The sequence below is a fragment of the Paroedura picta genome, chromosome 9, assembly GCF_049243985.1.
Source record: "Paroedura picta isolate Pp20150507F chromosome 9, Ppicta_v3.0, whole genome shotgun sequence".
Lineage (NCBI taxonomy): Eukaryota > Metazoa > Chordata > Lepidosauria > Squamata > Gekkonidae > Paroedura > Paroedura picta.
In genome coordinates this window covers 82593654-82611846 of record NC_135377.1, presented here as the reverse complement: position 1 = coordinate 82611846, position 18193 = coordinate 82593654, and the positions used below count along the sequence as shown (strand labels likewise).

Sequence of the window (18193 nt, the reverse complement as noted above, 5' to 3'; positions counted from 1 at the left end):
CCGAATAATAATTTTGGAAAAACCGATAAAGGAATTCTATTACTTGGGATGGTGCCTTGTTTTTCCTAATTAATATTAACTTTAGTCATTCTATCTCATGGGGACTAAAGGCGGATTACAAGAGGTGAGGCAGTGCAATCAACAAAACAGGTCATGCAATAACTAAGGCATTAGGATTTCGGAAGCCTGAAGCCACCAGACAGAACCAAAGCACAGTATAAGTATTCACAGTACAGAAATTACATAAATAAGGTCCTAGTTACAATAAGCTACACACAGCAGTGTAGACAAAAGTTGTTGTCATTATGCCCCCTGGAGAGGCATAATGATCAGCCAACTCCAACCGGCTGGCAGTTCCTGGCCCCAAGGAAGCAAGTTTGGCTTCGACCAGGGGCAGGTCATTCTCTGACCTGGCCCTCACTTGGTGGAATGAGCTCCCAGAGGAGATGCAGGCCCTGCTAGAGTTAGCGCAGTTCTGCAGGGCCTGCAAAATGGAGCTCTTCCACCAAGCATTTGGTTGGGGCCAGTGAGCTGGTAACATCTACTGGGCTCCCAGAGCCCCCTCCCATTAAGTACATCTTGGGGCAATCCCGTACTGACCAACTGTGGGGTTATAGTCAAATTGTTAAGCAGTTAAACAGCAAACAAATGTCAACCTTTAGTGATGTTGTCATTGTTAACTGATGCAGTTATTGAACATATGTTGTATCTGTCATACAGTTTTCATGTTCCCTGTGAATTGCCTTGAGCCACAAGAGGCAGGCAGGCAGGCAGGCAGGCAGGCAGGCAGGCAGGCAATGAATGAATGAATGAATGAATGAATGAATGAATGAATGAATGAATGAATGAATGAATGAATGAATGAATGGATTTTTTTTATGCCACCAGTTGCTGAAGGGTCAGGCCACCTTACAGACTAAAGCAATAAAATACATCAACATTCATAAAATTATTTAAACATTGAAATTATTAATCCTAAAACCAGTCTTTGTATGCTTCATCTTTATTCAAGGGGCAGGAGAGGAGGCTTATATCATTGCAGCGATGTTCTGCTTGGGTGGGTTCTTGGTTACTGAGGCCAGCCATTGTGATGGTCCCCACCCTGCTCAACCATAGGCCTGGCTGAACAGCTCTGTTTTGCAAGCCCTGAGGAACAGCTTGTGGTCCCACAGGGCTCTGAAGTCATTTGGCAGAGCGTTCCACCAGACCAGGGCCAGAGCTGAAAAATCATTTTAGGGCCAGGGACCCTAAGCAGATTCTGGTCACTAGACCATAATGCTAATCAGTTATCCAAGCAAGTTTGTAAACCATGTTCTACAGTTCAGAAAAGCACACTGGAATAGTTCAGTTTTGCATAGTTTGTAGAAAGACAAAAAAGTGAAAGCTTTCTAGATCTCATTGGACAAACAATTCCACAAGGTAGGAGCACAAGGAATACCCGAAGGAATCTCAAAGTAGCTTAACAATTGCCTTTTCTTCCTCTCCCCACAGGAGTCTCCTGTGACTCAAGTCAAGACAAGTCTTTATTATTACGGTACTAGACCAGATCTCCTGTGACTCAATGCGAAGTTGGTGGGGCTGAGCGAGCTCTGACAGAGCTGCCTTGTGAGAACAGTTCTAACAAGACTGTGACAAGCCCAAGGTCACCCCCTACTGGCTGCACATGGAAGAGTGGGGGATCAAACCCGGTTCTCCAGATTAGAAGCCACCAAGCTGGCAGGTATGTGGGCAGTTGCCAATTTTCCCCGTTGCCCCCTGACACCTGCAGAAGCCCCTGTTGACTTCAGTAAAGTTGTTGTGGCAGAACGTAGGGAGTGCAGCTGTCCACACAAGTAAGAGGGGACAAGGCCATGAAGGGCTCTGTATGCAATAGCCATGCCCTTCAACCAGGCTTTTGTGTAGTCCTGGTATGTCTTGACAGCCCTGAAAGGGTTTCCTGAATAGGTGGAAGTTAATTTTAATACATTATTTTTATGTGCTAAACATTTATCGGGTGATATGACCATATATGGCCATGTCAACCCCCTCTCCCACGCCCCAAGATGGCCAATGATGGGCCTGGAGAGGGTGGGAAGGGGAGGGGCCTGGGTGGGCATGTCCACAGCTCTGCTTCCCAGCCATATTCTGCAGGATCATGCCACTTCTGGGGTTTCTCAAAGCCTGAAGAATATATTCCAGGGATTTCTCAAAGGCTGAAAGGTTGAGAAAGCCTGCCTTAAATTGTGCCCAGCTACATCTTAACTGTACACAGCAGTACAGATGACAGACACCGGGGAACAAGTGAGATTAGGCAAGCTATAACATGTTGCACGGCTAGTTCAAATGGCATACAGAAAACTAAAAGAGCAGGGCGCTGTGGTGCAGTGACAGCTTTGCGTGCAAAGCCCCCACAATTGCTGGCATTCCCACTTTAAAAGGATCAGGGGTTGGGGGACGTGAAAAGTCCTTTGCTTGAGACCCTGGAGGGATTTTGCGGGTCACAGTTGACAATTCTGACCTTGAGGCTGTGGTCTCACTCACTGTGAAGAACCAGCATGGGGTTGACGATGGAACATTAAGGTCCCCGCTGACCATTCACTTACCCCTTCCTCATATTTTTCATGCTGAATAGAAGTCCTTATTTTTCTGAGAAAGTCGATTTGTTCTGAATCAGAAAGAGACCTGCACAAAAAAGATACAGGGGGAAAACAGCCTAAAATACCATTCTCATTTCAATTTGCAAGACAAGAGAAATAACTGTGGGCATATATCTATAGCTATCTATATATCTACATATATCTATCCCAGGGGTAGTCAAATTGCGGCCCTCCAGATGTCCATGGACTACAATTCCCAGGAGCCCTTGCCAGCATTCGCTGGCGAATGCTGGCAAGGGCTCCTGGGAATTGTAGTCCATGGACATCTGGAGGGCCGCAGTTTGACTACCCCTGATCTATCCTCTCTCAATTAGCCTTTCTTACCTTTTTTACCATTGAGAAACCCCTGAAATCTTCAAGAATCCCCTAGAGGTGGCAGGATCATGCACAACACGGTTGGGAAATACAGCTGTGTACACAGGTCTCCTCCTCTCCCCTCCCCCTCCAGGCCCATCACTGGCCATTTTGGGAGGGGTAGGTGGGTCGACATGACCATATATGGTCATATCACCTGATAAATGTTTAGCAAATTTAAAAATATATAAATTAGCTTAATCCCACCCATTTGGGAAACCCTTCCAGGGCTGTCAAAAAAAACATGGTTGAGAAACCATGGTTCACAAAACCAGGCTGAGAAAGGCTGATCTATCTGGAACAGCTTGCACTGTATAAATAAAAGGGTAAGGGGTAGGTGGCAGAGAGTGGGCAGGGCCTTCCCTTCCCCCTTGACTAGGGAAGCCTGGCTCTCTCTCTCTGTCTTCTTCTTGCTCTCTTTCTTTCTATATTTCTCTCTGTCCTTTCTATCTCTCTCTCTTCCTTACTTTCTTCCCTTCTACCCATATTACTGGCTAACACTCCTTTCCCTCTCTTTTCTTTCCTTTCCTTTCTCTTTCTTTCATTTTCCATATCCTCTTTCTCTCTTTGTATCTCTTTATCTTCATCACTCTCTTCCTTTCTGCCTCCCTCTCTCTTTGCGATTTTCCCCCTTCCCCCCATTCTAGTGCCCGTTGTATCAGCTACAACGGGCTTTAATTCTAGTATATACATATTTAAAGTATGTATATATTCAGAGTCTGCCCATATTGTGTATGTTTAAAGTGTACATATATATAGTTAGTCTGTCCACAATACATCTCAGAGCTATTTAGGCTATTCCTAATTTGTTTTCCACCAATCATGTCTCACAAGCCCATTTACAAGAAACAGGACAGTCCTACGGGATATCTTTCATTGGGAAGATGGCCCTTTGGGTGCTTTTAACACCAGAGTAACAGAGAAAGCAAAGAGATTTACAGCCAAAATTAAAGCTTTAGAAGAAAGTTATGGGGTCTGAAGAGAACTGTACAAAATAAAGGATAGTTATGGGGGAGCAGGCCACATAAAGATAGGACTTTAAGCAATATAGTTTTTGAAAAGGGGTGTCGCAAAACAATGAAGTATGGAGAGGATAGATTTTATTTATTTTTTAAAATCCATTTCCAGTGTAGCCCAAAAGCTTTAAAACCTCACTTTGGAACTATGTCCAAATGGCTCCTCAAGGCAAAAGAGATCAGGCAGGAAATACACATTTTAGATAAAATTAAATAAATAAGCTTAACAAACTATACATGACAGTCTGGAGAGCCTCTTTTAGTTTCAATGATAGGCCACTGAACGTGTTACGTTTGGTTGGGTTATTCTTCGTGACTGGCTGCTTGGCATCTTCCCACTAGCTAGAACAGGGGTAATCAACCTGTGGTCCTCCAGATGTCAATGGACTACAATTCCCATGAGCCCCTGCCAGCAAACGCTGGCAGGGGCTCATGGGAATTGTAGTCCATGGACATCTGGAGGACCACAGGTTGACTACCCCTGAGCTAGACGATGCGTTTGCTGACCTATTGAACAGATTAGAAGGTGCCAGAAACACACAGATTTTGTTCTCTTACTAGTTAAAGACTGGAAAGTTGAAACCAGGCTGTTTCCGTGAGATCTGTGGATCCGTGACGGTGGAGACAGGTTGAAACTCTGGGGGAGGGGGGGAATAAGCATCACTGGACCTCAATTTGTACCACCAGTTGGAGAAGCCATCAGGCTTACGCCACGAACGTGAAAAAAGAACTGTGGGCAACAGCCGGACCCTGTTTGGAAACATTTCTATATTACCTGGTGCCAAAAATGTTGGGATTTTTTCTACCTCTCTCTTTGCCATTTCATAATTTCTGCATATAAGTCTGCAGAGAGCCAGCTTGGGGGGTTTGATTCCCCACTCCTCCTTCACATGCAGCCAGCTGGGTGACCTTGGGCCTGTTACAGTTCCCTCAGAGCTCTCTCAGATTCACAGGGAGGAGTAGACGACCGTAAGCCACTTTGAGGCTCCTTTGAGTAGTAAAAAGTAGGGTATTTAAAAAAAACAGCTGTCCTTCACATTATTTGGGCCTATTGTGAATTCGGCTGGGAGGGCTGAACTCTTGACTTTCCAGGGGACGGGCTTCAGGTAATACGGAGGCCAAAAAGCGTCTGATTACAGACTCCAAAATCACAACGGCTCACCAAACAAGTCCCACAACTATATAATCAAACCTCTTTAGCTCCCAATAATATAAATATCATCGTGTGCAAGAACAATTAGTTATGGAACTAAACATTAGGGCTAATTGTGCAGAGGTTTATAAATTGTCCCTTATGAGATGTTACTGACTGTCACTGGGAGCACACCTGACAAAACTAATATTTCCAGCACATCATTCACGATCCCTGTTTAAAAAACGTAACGAATAGCACTTGACAGCCGAGATAGCAAGCCTGTGATCAAAATGAACTGAGTGGAGGGCCCTCGAGGGAGTTCTGCCTGGCTAGCAATTCTCTGCCTGTCGCTTCTGGCAGAAGGCCTTATTTCTGCCAGTTTTGTTTTCCTCCTTTTAAATCAGCATTAGAAGATAAAATTCTAAAAACTCCGATGGAACAACATGCACTGTTATGCATCCTTGTTCAGGTTCAGGTTTATTTGCAATACAGCTCCCAGCCAGCTCTAAAACCTGCACAACTTTTAAAACTGTAATCTAATAAAATGCTTAACAGCAAATAAACACTTTTAAATCAAACATCCTTGTTGATCTCCCTCTCGTTTTTTAGGGATGGTGAAAGAGCCCTTGAAGAGCTGAGGTTTTGTACCCTGCTTTTTACAACCTGAAGGAGTCTCAAGATGACTTTCAATTGCCTTCCCTTCCTCTCCCCTGTGAGGCAGGTGGGACTGAGAGAGCTCTGAGAGGACTGTGACTGTCCCAAGGCTGCATATGGAGGAGGAGTGGGGAATCAAACCCAGTCCCCAGGTTAGAGGCCGCTGCTCTTAACCCCTACACCACACTGGCTGTTGGGATTTTACACTAGGATTTTGCCTAGCTCATTGGCTCAGTGTTATAGCCAGAATGGTGTGGTGGTTAGTATGTCAAACTAGGGTCTGGGAGTGCCGGGTGCAAATTCTGCTCTGCCATGGAAGCTCACTCAGTGAACTTTAGCCAATCATTTTCTATCTCTTACCCATTTCTCTTTTGTTTTGTGTGATGTTCCCTTATGTAAGGCCCTAACTGGACAGAAAGGTGGGAGAAATGGATTTTAAATAAAGGTGGGCCATGAATAAGGTCAATAATAATAAAAAGAATATAAGTAGCCTACCTCAAAAGGCTAGTGTTGTAAAGGAATAAATGGAGGAGGGGGGAAACTTTGGGACCCAATAAGGATAAGAGCAACATATAAACAAACAGAAACAACTTTTAACCAAAAACCCTGCCTGAACAAGGAGGCTGATGAAGGCACAGTATGAACTAACACAGGGGTAGTCAAACTGCAGCCCTCCAGATGTCCATGGACTACAATTCCCAGAAGCCCCTGCCAGCAAATGCTGGCAGGGGCTTCTGGGAATTGTAGTTCATGGACATCTGGAGGGCCGCAGTTTGACTACCCCTGAACTAACAGAACATGAGCAATACCATCCTGTCAACATATCACACAGCAACCAGGGTCAAGTTCAGACAGAACAGTGGCTTCCCGAAAGGATAAGCACTCAATTCCCCGTCTAGCCTAGGAGTCCCCAAACCTTTTCCAGATGCTTTGTGGGCCCCTTTGGCATGCTGGCACAACATGGCCACAAAATGGCTATTGCAGAAAACTCCATCTGCAAAATGGCTGCCACAGCCTGCCTTAGCCCCCAAGGCTTAAAATGCGACGGGACTCACTTGGGAGCAGAAGGAGCTTAAAGGGGAAGAAAGAGAAGATCTCCACAAATGCTGCTGAAACCAAACTGGCATCTGAACTAAGTCTGCCACCTCCAGGTTTGGAAACATCTGAATATTGTGGGGGGGGGGGGTGGAGCCTGAGGAGGGGGGGTTGGGGAAGGGGGGGGACTTCCATTGTCTCTAGGTCAGGTTTTCTCAGCTAGGTTTTCTTGATGGTCCCAGAAGGGTTTCCGGAATGAGTGGGAGGTTATTAATGTCCAATGTATGTTTCTTTATTATTGGGTGATAGGACCATATATGGTCATGTGGACCGGCTCCCTCCTCCCAAAATGGCCAATGATGGGCCTGGAGAGGTTAGGAAGGGGAGGGGCCCAGTGTGGGCATGCCCACAGCTATACTTCCTGACCACATTCTGCACAATCGTGCCACTTCTTGAGGTTTATTTAAGCCTGAAGAATGTTCCAGGAGTTTCTCAACGGCACACAAGTTGAGAAAGGCTGCCCAAGGTGAACTGATCTCAGTCACCTGGAGATCAACTGCATTCCCTGGAGCTCTCCAGGTGCCACCTGGAAATTGGCAATCTTAACCTGAATAAATTAAGGCTGACTCGCCAAAAGTTATGCTGAATTACACTTTGTTAGTCTTCAGGGTGCTGCTTTCTTTACAACCAAATCCTGTTTTCCGTGAAGCAGACAGGAGAAGAGAATTTGGCCACTAGTCATCCTAGTGCCCCCCCTTCTCAAATCACGGTTTAAGGGATGAGTGCTGTTACCCAGACTCCAAAGAGAATTGAGAAAGAGCCAAGATTTTAATCCTTGCTACAACTGACGACTGGAGCAATTCAGATCAGTGAACCAGGGAATCACCAGTTCAATATTTCCGTTCTTGGTAACTCAAGAGGCAGCCTCCGGATCATGACACAGCCTCCCCCCCCCCCCCCAGGGCTGTCGGCTCCGACTTTTACGTCTGTCCTTGATCATTATATGCTTGTAACAGGGTCTCTCAAGTCGCCACCCCCTGGGTTGGATCCAGGGGTAGAGGGCAGTTTTCACAGATCCAATCTTTTCCACCACAGACCTCGAACTCTCCTTTCATTTATTCATTTGTTTTTATTTTATTCTATTTATATGCCGCCCTCCCTTGTGGCTCAGGGAGGTTAACCTGGGAACTTTCATGAAAACCATACAATATAATGGATTCAAATGGGTAGCCGTCTGAAGTAGCACGACAAAATTTGAGTCCAATGGCACCTTTAAGACCAACAAAGATCTAATACCATATAACAGATGCAATACAATAGACATCTGAATTTGAATGCAACAGTCTTAACAGGGACTCAAGTAAAAAATAGAACATTTACAAATTAATAGTCCTTGGCCTTAACTGGTCTCCCCAGAGAGACAGGGGAGTTGGCAAAGGCGTCTCTCTCTGATGGAAAATGGGGGCATCAGTGGCCATTACTGCTGGATCCAACCCTCACTGATTCTCTGGGGCTGTTCTTACTGTCCTGCTGGATGAATACTGTCCCTTTACTTCTTGATCACTTGTCACTGGCCTACGAGAGAAGACAGAAAAGGCTGAAGAAAATGCAGACGTGGTAAACACACTCACTTGAATGGTGAGAACAGGAAGGGTAACGTGGTCTTCTTCTTCTGAGCCATCTTCACCTGAATGTAACCAGAGGAGGACAACAGAACCTGTTAGAAATGTACACAGCACAGCGGGTATAGTCTCGTGGTAAGCCGCTTATGCCTACCAAAAAGGTGGGAAATAAGTATTTATAACAGGCAAAAGAAGCAGCAGCAAATGCCTCTTCAGTAGCCTTCTTCAAGACAGCCAGAGTGGGGTGGTTCCTAAGGCAGGCGGCCTCCAATCTGGAGAGCTGGGATTGGTTCCCTGCTCCTCTTCCACGTGCAGCCAGCTGGGTGACCTTGGGCCAGTCACAGTTCTCTCAGAGCTCTCTCAGCCTCACCTACCTCACAGGCTGTCTGTTGTGGGGAGGGGAAGGGAAGTCAAATTGTAAGCCACTTTGAGACACACAAAGCCTGCTGAGTGACCTTGGGCTAGTCTCAGTTCTCTCAGAACTCTCTCAAACCCACCTCCTTCTCAAGGTGCCTGTTATGGGGACAGGAAGGGAATGTGATTTTTGAGGTGCCTTGAGACGTTGGAAAATAGAGAAAAGTGGGGTGTTTAAAAACTACTCTTTTTCTTCTTCCACTTCTTTCAGTCAAAAGTCTGGTTAATGGCGGTTGAAGAAAGAATTCATTTCCAAAAGAGGAGAGGAATGGAGTTAGAGGGGCAGAAGTGAATATTTGCGTACTTTACTTCTTTGACTCATGTCCTGACTTCAAACAGCTCACTCTGGGTGTACCTCTATCCATAGGCCTGACACTGGACAACCCAACAACGTAGGACTTGCTTTGGAGGAGGAGAAGGAGGAGGAGGAGTTGGTTCTTATATGCCGCTTTTCCCTACCCGAAGGAGGCTCAAAGCGGCTTACAGTCGCCTTCCCATTCCTCTCCCCACAACAGACACCCTGTGGCGTAGGTGGGGCTGAGAGAGCCCTGATATCACTGCCCGGTCAGAACAGTTTTATCAGTGCCACGGCGAGCCCAAGGTCACCCAGCTGGCTGCATGTGGGGGAGCGCGGAATCGAACCCGGCATGCCAGATTAGAAGTCTGCACTCCTAACCACTACACCAAATTGGCTCTTTACACATTTGGCAGCAGATGTACCAAAACTGGAACCACAGGTGTGGCCAAACTGCGGCTCTCCAGTTGCGACTGCAGGTGCACTGGCACTACCCCTCCACCCCAGTGCTGCAGCGCTGGCTGCTTCAGGCTGGAACGACCGCTTTGGATGCCAAAGTGCACAACCCTAATCAAGACCAAATGCATCAATAGGCCAGGGCAGAAGTACAGGAGAGCCAGAGTCTGAATCCAAGCATCTCCCGAAGAGGCCATCCTAATTGGCCCCTTGCTTCTTATACCAGCTACAGGAGTTTCAAAGATGTTCATGAACCATGGAATAATCTAATGTTCCGCATTCAAGCATGATTTGCCTTGAAATGTTCCAATCGCGACAGGAATATTCCTATCTCCTAAGCCCCAGTTCTACGGGTGGGTGCGACTCCCGCCCCTGTTCTCCTCGGTGAGTAGGTAAGCCAGCAAAACAGTCTGTGGATTGCCAGCAGCCAACTGTCGCTGAACAGTTAAGAGACTGGGAATTCAGGGCCGATTCTAATTCAAAGAAAGCCCTGATTCTGCTGGCACTGATTCACATGGGCTGGCCAGAAGTCGAACCTTCAGATTCAGAAGCTGCAGAACAAAGACTGCGATTACCAGGAAATGCTAAATGGATGCCCAAAGTCAACAAAAGCATCAGACAGCTACAAGAATTCAAGCCAGTTTTGGTTATTGCGACACTGAGCTGAGGGTTTGTTTGTTTTTGAATGGATTCACTTTCACAAGTTAAGTGGATGATCTGTTAACTATCCCAAGGCTTCAGATCCAAGAACAGTTAGTCCCGTTGACCGAAACGGAGTTTACTTCAAAGTAGACTGCTTAGGCTTGCTACCTGAATGACTGATCGCAGAGCCAGCTTGGTGTAGTGGTTAGGAGCAGTGGTTTCTAATCTGAAGAAGCAGGTTGGATTCCCCACTCCTCTACATGCAGCCAGCTGGGTGACCGTAGGCCAGTCACAGTTCTCTCAGAGCACTTTCAGTCCCACCTACCTCTCAGGGTATCTGTTGTGGGGAGAGGAAGGATAAGCAATTGTAAGCTGTTTTGAGATGTGTGAGGCCTGCTGGGTGACCTTGGGCCAGTCACAGTTCTCTCAGAGCTCTCTCAGCCCCACCTACCTCACAGGGTATCTGTTTGTGGAAAGAGGAAGGGTAGGTAATTGTAAACCACTTTAAGGCTCCTTCGGTTAGTGAAAAACGGTGTACCAAAAACAGCTCTTCTTCTCTCTAACTCAGAATTCTGCTTGGGTCTATACAGGGGGGTTTAAGCCGAGGGAAGTAATCTCAGGGTTGTGCTATAAATTACATAAATTTCTAACACTTTTATGCACCCTAATGGAAGAGTTAGAAAAGCCAATATTTGTGTGAACGTGTAACGCTTCTGGGTGATGGTTTACCTTAAACTGCTCAAGGATCTGAGCAGCGTTTGTAAACATGCTTTCCGCCTTAAAACGAGCTGTGTTGTTCAGGTATCCCAGAGGCAGAATTCCCTGAAAGTATAACAAGGTACACATTTATGCACACAAACACTGGGAACAGGACAGCCACAACCACGCAGCAGCAGTTTCTATTACAGGGGTAGTCAAACTGCGGCCCTCCAGATGTCCATGGGCTACAATTCCCAGGAGCCCCCTGCCAGCGAATGCTGGCATGGGGCTCCGGGGAATTGTAGTCCATGGACATCTGGAGGGCCGCAGTTTGACTACCCCTGTTCTATTAGATAGCAAAACCTGTTGTTCTACACAGTTATTTAACGGGAAATGTGTCAATGCCTTTTCTGAATAGGATGCCCCCCTCAAAGCACAATTTTCCAGCTTACTTTCTCCACAAAGAGCAAGATTTCAGGGAAATATCGAGCTGCCACGTGTGGGGAGAGACCAACATGGTCGCCCTCCTGAATTTCTATAAAATGTATATTCTAGTTCAGCCTTTCTCAACTTTTTTACCATTCTGAAAAACCCTGAAGCCTTCTTCAGGCTTCAAGAAACCCCAGAAGGGGCGCAATCATGAAGAATATGGTTGGGAAGCAGAGTTTTGGACATGCCCACCTGGGGCCCCTCCCCTTCCCACCCCCTCCAGGCCATTTTGAGGGGGGGGGTCGACATGACCATATATGGTTGTATCATCCGATAAATGTTTAACACATTAAAAAATATATGAAACATTAACTAACCCCCACCCATTCAGGAAACCCTTCCAGGACTGTCCCGAACATCCCGGGGGGTTCACGAAACCCTGGTTGAGAAAGCCAGCCTTACTGACTGCTCTGAAATACACCCTAGCCAAGCACAGTTGCAGAGGCACGGCAGGCAACTACGTTGCTCCAGGCATGGTGCGGCATAGAAAACTCTGCTAGTGAGGATTATGGCTAGACGTGGTTCCCGGTGTCAAAAGGCATTGAGGGGAGACAATGGAAAAGGGTGCTGGAACTTTCTGCCCCTCCACAGCAAATCTGGACGATATTTAAGCTAGTACAAAATGTATACTTGTGAAAGTTATATACCCCCCCCTCCCAGTTCGATTCCAGTGCTATAATGAACTCTTTTACTCATTTATAGCCAAGAGAGGAAAAGCTCCACACTCCATGCCTTACCACAGAGTTCAGGGGGAAAGGCACTCCGATGAGAGAAGCCATCAGAGGGGCAATATCAGCCTGCAAACAGAACAGTTTACTGTGAAAGAAGTAATTGTTTAATCAACAGGATACAGATAACGGTGACACTTTAAAGTTTACAAATAAAACTCAGACGGCTATCCATATAATCGTTACTGCCACATTTGCGGAGATGCCCATGCCCTTAGAGAATTCAACACATAGACCAAGGCAGCAGCAGACAAACTCCACCAAGGGCCTAAAGCAGGGGTAGTCAACCTGTGGTCCTCCAGATGTCCACGGACTACAATTCCCATGAGCCCCTGCCAGCAAATGTATTGTAGTCCATGGACACCTGGAGGACCACAGGTTGATAAAGGACAGGAGCATCCTGATCCTGTTGGAAGAGAAGCCACAGACAAGTTCGCTCTGAAAACTAAGACCCTTTGAGGCAGGCAGGCAGGTACTCTAGGAGCCAGCTTGATGTAGTGGTTAGGAGGACGGACTCCTAATCTGGTGAGCCGGGTTCGATTCTGCACTCCCCCACATGCAGCCAGCTGGGTGACCTTGGGCTCGCCACGGCACTGATAAAACTGTTCTGACTGAGCAGGAATATCTGGGCTCTCTCAGCCTTACCTACTTCACAGGGTGTGTATTATGGGGAGAGAAAAGGGAAGGCAAATGTAAGCCGCTTTGAGCCTCCTTCGGGTAGAGAAAAGTGGCATAAAAGAACCAACTCCTGTTCTTCTTCAGTAATATCAGGGCTCTCTCAGCCTCCCCTCCCTCACAGGGTACCTGTTGTGGGGAGAGGAAAGGTAATTGTAAGCCTCTATGAGACTCCTTCGGATAGAGAAAAGCAGCATCTAAGAACCAACTCTTCTTCTTCAGATGACACCCCAGGATTAAGATCACCTCAAACTTAAGCAGATGGGCCATTTTCCTAACCAGATCATCCCAAAACCTAAGTTAGCAAACTTACTTGGTTATAATCTTGGTTACAAGCTCTGGACTGAAGAAAGATGAGAAGGGAGGAGAAACTGATCTGGGAGTTGTGGAAGGGATAGAGTGCAGTGCTACAGAGGAAGGGAAGGCGACTGTAAGCCGCTTTGAGATACACGAGGCCTGCTGGGGGACCTTAGGCTGGTCTCAGTTCTCTCAGAGCTCTCTCAGCCTCACCTACTTCACAGAGTGTCTGTTTTGGGGGGAGAGAAGGGAAGGCAACGGTAAGCTGCTCTGATACTACTTAAGGTACAGAAAAGTGGATTTTAAAAACCTTCCCTTCCCTCTCTTCACGTCGAACATTATATATTGACCTGGTGCAGCAAACCAGAAACATGACTCTAGCTGGTGACTCTTGCAAGTTTTATCAGGTATTAATTAGAGCCCTAAACATCCTGAGTGATGGTTTGAATTAAAGAGACACATTAATAAGCAGTGAGCACTATAAAGTAGGTACCTGGCTGACATCCTGTCTCTTCCATGTCTCCAGTTTCCAGTCTATAAGTAAGATTAGAGAAAAGAAAAGACAATTTGAGACATACATGATATAAGCAGATTTGAGGAAAATAACTCATGTGATGCTTAATGACTTGCCAGCAATACCTAGAGCACATAATGATCTTTTTCCTACTAAAAGAGATTCACGTTCCAGTTTTAGTATGCAAATCTAAGGAGAACTCCAAAGGCGTTCTAAACAAACCCGGTGCAGCTTTTTAAAGAACTGCACAACAATAATACTTGGGATTTATACGGTTTATATAAGTGGTTCTGATATGCCACTTTTCTCTACCCGATGGAGGCTCAAAGCAGCTTCCATTCGCCTTCCCTTTTCTCTCCCCACAACAGACCCCCTGTGAGGTGGGTGAGGCTGAGAGAGCCCTGGCATTACTGAAGAAGAAGAGGTGGTTCTTATATGCCACTTTTCTCTATCTGAAGGAGTTTCAAAGCGGCTTCCAGTCACCTTCCCTTTCCATATAAGAACCAACTCTTCTTCTTCAGTAATATCAGGGCTTTCTCAGCCTCACCCACCTCACAGGGGGTCTGTTGTGGGAGAGGAAAGGGAAGGTGAATGGAAGCTGCTTTGAGCCTCCTTCGGATAGAGAAAAGCAGCAAATAAGAACCAACTCTTCTTCTTCAGTAATATCAGGGCTTTCTCAGCCTCACCCACCTCACAGGGGGTCTGTTGTGGGAGAAGAAAGGGAAGGTGACTGTAAGCCACTTTGAGGCTCCTTCAGGTTGAGAAAAGCGAAGAAGAAGAAGAAGAAGAAGAAGAAGAAGAAGAAGAAGAAGAAGAAGAAGAAGAAGAAGAAGAAGAAGAAGAGTTGGTTCTTATATGTCGCTTTTCCCTACCCGAAGGAGGCTCAAAGCGGCTTACAGTCGCCTTCCCATTCCTCTCCCCACAACAGACACCCTGTGGGGTGGGTGAGGCTGAGAGAGCCCTGATATCACTGCTCGGTCTGAACAGTTTTATCAGTGCCGTGGCGAGCCCAAGGTCACCCAGCTGGTTGCATGTGGGGGAGCGCAGTATCGAACCCGGCATGCCAGATTAGAAGTCCGCACTCCTAACCACTACACCATACTGGCTCTCAACTCTTCTTCTTAAACAAAGGTTAGAGGATTTGTGGTTCATCCCTCCAATTCAGCCTCAATTTGGTTATACAGTCCTGAATCGGGGTGAATTGGCTGCAAAGAGCTGAGCAGACCAAGATGATGTGCGGGAAGATGTCGGGGACGGCACAACCATGGAGGCAAAGTCTGATTCAGGAATATGGCCAAAAAGATCCCACTTACCTTTCAAAAATCCATCTTCGAATTGCTGGGAAGAGACTCGCTGCGAGGATTTGATTCCTGCCCCCCAGGCAACTAATGGCGTTAAAGTCTCTGAGGGGTGACCAGCACCATGAGACCCTAAGCCCACAGGGGGAAAAAAATTAAAGTTACTTCAGAATAAGTGGCTGGACTTCTATCACAGCACTCCTGAACTAGTCTCAGCTCTGCTGATTTTACTGGGGGAGAAGGCAGCAGGGAGAACACACTATGTTAGAATGAGAGAACCATGTGGGCAGATGCCACAAGAACCATCATGGGGTAGTCATTAAGAGCTGTGGATGCTAATTACCCTCAGGAGTCTCAATGCAGGGGCTCCCAATTAGCGTCCACAGCTCTTAACCACTGTCCCATGCTGGTTCTTGTGGCAACTGGAGCATAAAAAGGAACAAGAGCCAGTCAATGTGGTTGCCTTTCCCACCTCTCAGTCGAGGCAAAGCGTGAAACAACATTGATATAATCATTGAACAAGTTAGATTTCAAAACAGTTACAAAATAACTCTTCTTTACTGAACAAAAGTTAATTAAAAAGTTATTTCATTTCTCATTCCATCAATGCCATGAAGTCCTTCCCCATACGGCTTTCCAAGGGGAAAAATGAACACAGGTGGTTGGCCAGCACCTTCCTTTGCATAGCAACCATAGCCTCCCTCGGTCACCTACCAAACAAGTACTGCCCCGGTTAGCTTCCAGGATCCGAGAAGCTTAGGTCAGTCTGGGCTATTTCAGCTGATCCAACTAAACGGGCTCTTGTGGCCTTTTCTTGCATGTCCTGAGAAATGTCAATCACCACTTTGGGATCGGGAAGCAAATTTCTTCCAGGCCAAATTGGCCAGGGATTCTGGTTTTGGAGGGCTGGGCATCATCTGGGCAAGGAATTGGGGTCACTGTGGGTGGGCAGGTAGTTGTGAATCTCCAGCTTTCTGCAAGGGATTGGACTAGATGACCCTGGAGGGCCCTTCCAACTCGATGATTCTATTAAGGCTGATAAGGAGGGATGTTCTACAAGAATCTCACCCCAATCCGTCATTCCGTGGTCAGAAGTCAGGATAAAAACTGTTTTGCCATCATTTCCATAAAAATCTTCAACTAGAGACACAATTTCTTCTACACCTTCATCCACCTTCCTGATATTATTCTTGTACTCGCTACGGAGAAAAGAAAGGAAAGCATCATGTGCTGAAGGAATTATAACAAAAGCGCATTTGCACAGGAGACGGATTTTTCCAATGTGACTGACAGAAACAAATGAGAGAGTCAGATTTTCCTTTCTAGTTTGCATTTTGACAGTCTCCCTTCACAAATCATACTAGATAGGCTCTGGGTTTATGGCACAATCCAGTTTATTTCCAAAGCTAATTTCCTAGAGGAACAGCAGAGACAAATGGGGCTGACAGCTTCCTCCATCAGACCTCCCCCTTCATGAGCTCAGTGTCACACAATCATAAAGAAACTAAGCTTTTGAGAAACATCAAGATGGGTCACCATATCTGTCTGTCTGTAGCAGCAGAAAACAGCAAGAGTCTAGGAAAACCTTAGAACAGTGGTTCTCAACCTGGGGGTCGCAACCCCATTTGGGGTCACGTTGCCCCTTCTGCGGGGTCCCCAGGTTGCTGGCCACCACCGCCGAAGCAGCGGGCGGCAGTGGGAAACAACTGTAGCAGGCGGCAGGCAGCAGCGGCGAGGGGCCGATGGCAGAAGAGCCATGGCAATGGCTGCCTCCACGCCACCCGAGCTATTGGGCGCCTGTGTGTGCCATGCTGTCAGCTGGTCCGCAGCAGCTCTTTTCCCCACCTTCCCTAGAAATGCTAAGTGTGAGACCAAGTGGTAGTGGGCAGGGATGGTGGCAGACCACTGCCTTCTTCAGCCCCACCAAGATCTCTCCAGTGGAAAGGGAAAGTTGCATTAAGATTTGTATTAAATATGAGATAAATCTTGACACATCTATACCACCTCGCCCACTGGAGTTTTTAGGGCTACTAAATCAGTATATGTAGCTGCAGTCCAACAAAGTTCTTTATAAATCAAGTTCTTACAACTGTCCACAGGCTGAGCCCTGGTAACCATTCCTGCTATTATTGGATCACAAGATACTTTTGAAATGCGCTGTTTTCCCCCAGCATACTTTACTGGATTTCAGCTTTATATTTGGGTATCATTAATGGTGTGAAGCTAACAATGAAAGTAACAATCTGAAAGGCTATGGTGTAATTAAACAAAGGATGAGAAAGTTAATCAGAGTTCCAAAAACGTCAGATTTTCAAATCCCGTTACAGCATAGATGAAGGGAAGCCTTTGTCAAAAGGGTTAAAACAAAAGCATTAAACTAAACTTGAGAACAGAAAGGGTTTGACTGAATCAAAATAATGCATTTTGGAGTTCACTGAGCTGAACAGGAAAATTAAGCGGGCCCTTAAATCTCTCCGATGGGTACGAATGGAATGCAAAACTGTTTAGCTGTGGCTGGTTGGCGCCCAAATTGTATCACATTCCAAATGATAAGAATTAACACAGCATACCTTGAATGAGGCCGATGAGCATGCCCATTTGTGTCAATCCCCAATAAATGCAGGAAGAAAACAATTTTCTGCTCATGTAGCTGAGAAAACAGCGTTTCGTTGTTTCTAGCAGAGCTGAAAAAATCCTATGTGGGGAAAAGTGTTGATAAAAGTTAATCTAAAAGCCATTTGCAACACAAAAGCCAAATCACACTTCTGTTGAGTACCGTTTCACCAAGCATGCACACGGAAGAAACAATTACTGTAAACCTTTGTAAATCAGTGCATCCATTCACTTTCATGAGAGAAACTAGAAGGGTTACTCAATCAGAATGTCATGGAGATCTTGGCAGTTCCTTGTCACAGGCTGGCATAGGGACCATCTCAGCATCAACACAATGGAGCAAACTAATCCCTCCCATCTTAACCATTTCCTGATTAGAGGCCAGTGAATGACTCCTATTAACCCCTTTCACAAAAGGACAGAGCATTTGGGAATGCTGAAGCAATCTGAGGAGGTGCGAGACAGGCAATAAATTTGCATGCGCCTGGCACATAAAGCCCCACTGCCATAAATCCCACACTACACAGGAGATTCCGCACCCACAGCCCAACATAAACTAGTTTTAATCTAATAAAATCAGAGTCTAGTAGCACCTTTAAGACTAACACAGATTAATTCAGG

At 46.2% G+C, this 18193-nt stretch overlaps 1 protein-coding gene across 1 annotated transcript in view; it reads right to left on the bottom strand.

Moving 5' to 3' along the window:
• The window catches only part of PIGN (phosphatidylinositol glycan anchor biosynthesis class N), a 90540-nt gene that overhangs the window by 53582 nt on the left and 18765 nt on the right, over positions 1 to 18193 (bottom strand). Inside the window, exons 7-14 of the mRNA XM_077351173.1 lie at positions 17530 to 17654; positions 16028 to 16158; positions 14975 to 15091; positions 13641 to 13681; positions 12185 to 12244; positions 10989 to 11081; positions 8462 to 8517; positions 2583 to 2661 (exon numbers count right to left, since the gene is read on the bottom strand). Coding sequence (XP_077207288.1) covers positions 2583 to 2661; positions 8462 to 8517; positions 10989 to 11081; positions 12185 to 12244; positions 13641 to 13681; positions 14975 to 15091; positions 16028 to 16158; positions 17530 to 17654 — 702 coding nt within the window. The remainder of the gene's footprint in view (positions 1 to 2582; positions 2662 to 8461; positions 8518 to 10988; positions 11082 to 12184; positions 12245 to 13640; positions 13682 to 14974; positions 15092 to 16027; positions 16159 to 17529; positions 17655 to 18193) is intronic.